This window comes from Vidua macroura, chromosome 29, assembly GCF_024509145.1.
Source record: "Vidua macroura isolate BioBank_ID:100142 chromosome 29, ASM2450914v1, whole genome shotgun sequence".
Classification (NCBI taxonomy): domain Eukaryota; kingdom Metazoa; phylum Chordata; class Aves; order Passeriformes; family Viduidae; genus Vidua; species Vidua macroura.
This window is the reverse complement of record NC_071599.1, coordinates 865,989-870,777: the sequence shown is the minus strand read 5'-3', so window position 1 is coordinate 870,777 and position 4,789 is coordinate 865,989. Positions and strand designations below refer to the sequence as shown.

The window sequence follows — 4,789 nt, the reverse complement described above, 5'->3', positions numbered from 1 at the left end:
TTATGATTTTTCTGCCATTGATTTCCTCTTTAAAATCTTAATAAAAACATTTTAAATCCATGTCTGGCTCACTCAAAAATGCTGATAAACTACCCAGCCCAATTTATCTCCTGTATTTTTAATGGTTTTATATTAAATTCACATCCCTAATTTGTGTTAAATTAAGTTTTCATCAGGACAGAACAATTTCATGTCTACTTTTCCCCCCCGCTTAATTCTGTCCCAGAAAACCTAGGTGGTTCCAACCTTTCCTTTCCCACAATTTTATCCTTTCCAACCCAAAAAAACTGGGGGGAGAGGGGGAAAAAAAAGCCCAAACAAACAAAACCAGGCCCGTGTGAGGCTCGGTGACTTCACCTTGAGTCAGGAGCCAGAATCGTGGGTGGGATTTGAGTGCCTTTAATTGCACTGGGGTCAAACCCCACAAAGCCCGGGAGCAAATCCAGCTGCTCCGCTTAAACCCCATCCCAGGATTTGTAAGGAGTGGATGGGAGATAAGGCTAAGCTTTCTCCTCTTTCTCAGAGGTGTTCGCTGATGCCGTGAAATTAAAGATTTCTTGAGAATTCGTGGGATTTATTGAGAATTCTGGAATTGTGAATTTATTCTTTCTCCTTTTCCGTGGCTGTCCAGCTGTGTAGGGGTACAGCTGATGCCCCTGGGAATAAAAAATCCCATCCGCACTGGGAAATTATAAATATTATGCTGCTCCCTGATAGGAAATTATGCCACTGCAGCTCCCTTTCACAGAACCTGAGAGGGAAAACCCAATGCCAATAAAAGAACCCTTGATCAGGCCCCGAAATAACTGAAATGTGGTTAATTACCAGCAGATCGAGCCCTGTTTTTGGCCCTTGAAAGGGCAAAGTGAATCCTGCCCGGAGGGCGTAGCACGCTCTGGGAAGCTCCGGGAAGGAACAAACACAAACAGGGAGCAAAACAGTTTCATTACTCGCAGAAGTTATGCAGGCAGCAAAGTTTGTTTTGCAACTAATTAAGACTTCATGCAAAGAGGGTGTCACATCCTCCAGGCGCTTTGGGGACGTGTATAAAAGCATTTGCTACGTAGAAGCCTCCCTAATCACTTTTCTTTTCCTCTCCTCTTTGGGTGATCCAGGTAAGTCAATTTTGAATCAATTATTGAATTTTAAATCAATTATTTATTTTTATTATTATTATTGTTATTGTTTCTATCTGAATATCAAATGACAGGGTGAGCTCGTGAAAGGACAAGGGGGTGTTTTGCCAGAAAAAGCCTTTTTATTATCCTTTAGTTTGGAGTTAATTGAAGTTTTACACTTCAGAGGGGAGAGCTCAGCTCGTGGAAATTAGGGAGGGCACAGAAAACTCCCTCTGAATCCTAAAGAGTCTCAATAATTCCATGGTGCTCTTTTCATATTCTAAAGAGTCGGTGTCATTAAAGAAATGATCATTTAAAATTTAATTTCTATGATGTTCTCACCCTCAGCTGTCTTCCAGGAGGCTTCAGTGTTAAGTTGGAGAACTCGCCCTAAATATTTTCCCAATCCTGCAGAGAGCAGAACACAGATTTTCCTTACTCAAAATCCACTTTACTGCTGACTTCGGTTAAAATATATTTACAGTTTTGAATTCCAAATGTAGCAGGAACATCCAAGCGCTCCTTTTTCACCTCCTTTCAGGAGTTCTGGGATGAGCTTTTACCAATCGTGTGGAATCACTCGACGATGTCAACCCCCAGACCAATCTTCTTTTCTCAAAGCCAAAATCAGCCATTCCAGATCCAGCTTTTCAGCTGGAAAAATCCCCCGTGGTTGCCTTTTCCTCACTTTCAAGTCTAAGGAGATTGGACTTGAATCAATTGGGAAAAAAAATCAGATTTTTTTTAACTCAGAAAGGTTAAAATGGAATGTTCAGGTGGAGATGTGAGAAATTCCCCCTGGATTTTGTCTCCTGTAGAGATTCCTGGGGTGAAGTGGGGACTTATTTAGGAAATCACTTCAAGCCCCCCTTTTGCCAGCCCTTAATTTCTCCCCCAGCAGCTCCACAGAGATAAAATGAGGAAAATTAGGAAAATTATCCCTTCTCCCTCCATGTTTTCCTTGCCTAATCCGTGTGGGCACAATCCAGGGCAAGCACGGCCTTCAGTCCGTAATTAAACCATACCCGGGAAAAATCTGGCCTCGATATCAGGCTGGGCTTAAAGTGCTCTGGGATTTCAAATATCCAGCTGGTCCCTAATGAGACCAATAAAAGATGGGTGGATCTCACTGCTCCACTTGGAACAGGGTGGGAGGAGGACATGAGCTCCATCCTGCACACTGGGGATTTAAACGAGGATTAAAACCCAAGTTTAAAGTCTGGGGTTGAGTTGGGGGTCATGGTTTTCTGCTGGCAATAGGAGGGGGATGGGCACAGCGAAAATCCCGGGAAGAGAAGCAATGGGATAAAAGCTTTTTGGGGTTAAAATGGTGATGGTCTGGAAAATATAATTCTATTGAAAAGCAGGAAGTTCAATCAGGAAGGAAAAGAGTTCCTGCTTGGAAAACTAAACTGGACAAATTCAGCTCCCATCTGAGCTCTGTGTAATTCCCAATTTGCCGTAAATCACCATAACCGTGTTACCAACACCCCGCTATTTATCCCAGATATTTCCCGCCACACCGAGGATGATTTTTTCTCATTTTTCCCTCTTTTCCTGCTCAATTCCAGGCCAAATTGAATTCCCACCTGAGCTCTTTGCAATTCCCAATTTGCCGTAAATCCCCATAACTGCGTTACCAACACCCCGCTATTTATCCCAGATATTTCCCGCCGCACCAAGGATGGTTTTTTCTCATTTTTCCCTCTTTCCCTGCTCGTTTCCAGCTCTGCCCTGCCCCATGTCTCCCTTCCACGAGTGCTGCCTGCCCGCAGGCCTGGCGTGCCCCGAGCCCTTTGCCGTGACCCGCAGTGACACCTGTGTCATCAAGTACCCCGACACCGTGGTGGACATCGTGGAGCCCGACTTTCCCCCCTACTCCGTCATCTACCCCGGGCCCACACTGACCACCTTCCCCCAGCAGACCCTGGTGGGCTCCACGGCCTTGCTGGACATCAGGAACTTCCTGGGCTCCCAGGGATTCCATGGGTTTGGGGGTAGGTGCGCTTTGGGCTCAGGTGTGAACGCCTCCTTTCGGGGCGCTTTGGGGAATTTTAATCCTTTTCCTCCTCACTTATCCCAGTTTTGTTGTGGAACTTGCAGGCCAACCTAAACCCTGCCTGGATATCTGTGGATAGACTGAAAAGCACAACTGAGCGGTCAGACAGAGCCCGACTAAAGTTTATGGATAATGGATTGTAGAAGTGCCGAGCTCCCAAGGTTCCCATGGAGTCCATAAATCCAGGGATTCCTGGCACTAGACCTGCCCAAGGACTAGAATTTCCAAACTACGAGAAAACTGAAATTTCTCTATTGACCTCATTCCAAATTAGGGCAAACCAAAGGCCAGCATTTTCCAAGAAACCAGAATTAAAAAAAAATATATATATATATATCTCTTTTTTTTCTTTTTTTTTTTTTTTTTGGTTTGCTAAAAGCTGTGTGTCAATAAATTCGTTTTTATGCCAACACAGATGTTTTATTATCAATTTCTCTCAAAAAAATTACAAAATCCACCCAAACAATATGACTGAAAATCTTGGATTCTAAAATGAAATTTTACCCAAATTCCTCTTCATTTGCAAATTTTGCTGAACCAGCATTTAAAAAGAAAGAAATAAATCAGCTCTACTTGGCATTTCTGAAAATTAGGAATTTGTAGCTCCTTGCTGTGCTTTCTTCCTGCTTAGTCCCATTGTGTAACGCTCTCCCAGTTTCTTTTCCTTTCTTTATCTCATTTAATGAAAGCCAGGGAAAAAAAAAAAAAAAAACAAAATCAAAATATATACAGCAATTGTAAGAGCAAATCTCTTTGCAAAATCCTTCTGCTAAAATCTGTGAAAATCATGGGAGTGGGGATTTGTTGTGGACCCTCCTGGAATTCTTTGATTTTATCCTTTCCAGAGAGTTTTGCACTTGTAAATTGAGCTTCTCGTTCCCATTAAATGCTGTCATGAAGATGCACTTTTGGGTTTTGCTTTTTTAGGATGGTTTGGGGTGGAAGGGACCCCAAAAATCATCCAGTGCCACCCCCTGCCATGGGCAGGGACATTCCCACTGTCCCAGGTGGTTCCAGCCTGGCCTTGGGCGCTCCCAGGGATGGGGAATCCATGGAAGCACCTGGGCCAGGGAAGGGTTGATCCCTAAAATCCCATCTAAAGCAGCCCATGGAATTCTGGAATGGTTTGGGATGGGAAGGAACCTTAAATCCCAAAAAATCCCACCCCGGTTCCATGGGCAGGGACCTTCCCCTATCCCAGATGGTTCCAACCTGGCCTTGGGCACTTCCAGGGATGGAGAATCCATGGAATAACCTGGGACCCTCATAGGGAACAATTCCTCCCCAAAATCCCACCCAAATTTCATGGGCAGGGACCTTCCCCTCTCCCAGGTGGTTCCAGCCTGGCCTTGGGCACTTCCAGGGATGGAGAAACCATGGAACCACCCGGGCCAGGCCCTCACAGGGAACAATTCCTCCCCAAAATCCCACCCAAATTTCCCCTTTTTCAGTCTGAGCCCACCCCTCTCTCCAGTCACTCCAGTTCTGGTGGAAAACTTTCTCCTCCACATTTTATTTTGAACATTTTTGGTCCCAGAAGTGACTTTGGGACTTTTCCTGGGGCTCAATACCCCCCACATCAGCATTAACCAACCTACCAAGCAAAATTGAT

At 44.6% G+C, this 4,789-nt stretch overlaps 1 protein-coding gene across 1 annotated transcript; it reads left to right on the top strand.

Moving 5' to 3' along the window:
- The first annotated feature begins 1,065 nt into the window (after positions 1-1,065).
- Positions 1,066-4,082, top strand: LOC128820559 (claw keratin-like). The gene is made up of 3 exons (XM_054001333.1): positions 1,066-1,115; positions 2,846-3,115; positions 3,222-4,082. Exons 2-3 carry the CDS (start codon positions 2,860-2,862, stop codon positions 3,254-3,256), a joined length of 291 nt encoding a protein of 96 aa, XP_053857308.1. The 5' UTR covers positions 1,066-1,115; positions 2,846-2,859; the 3' UTR covers positions 3,257-4,082.
- The last annotated feature ends 707 nt before the right edge of the window (positions 4,083-4,789 follow it).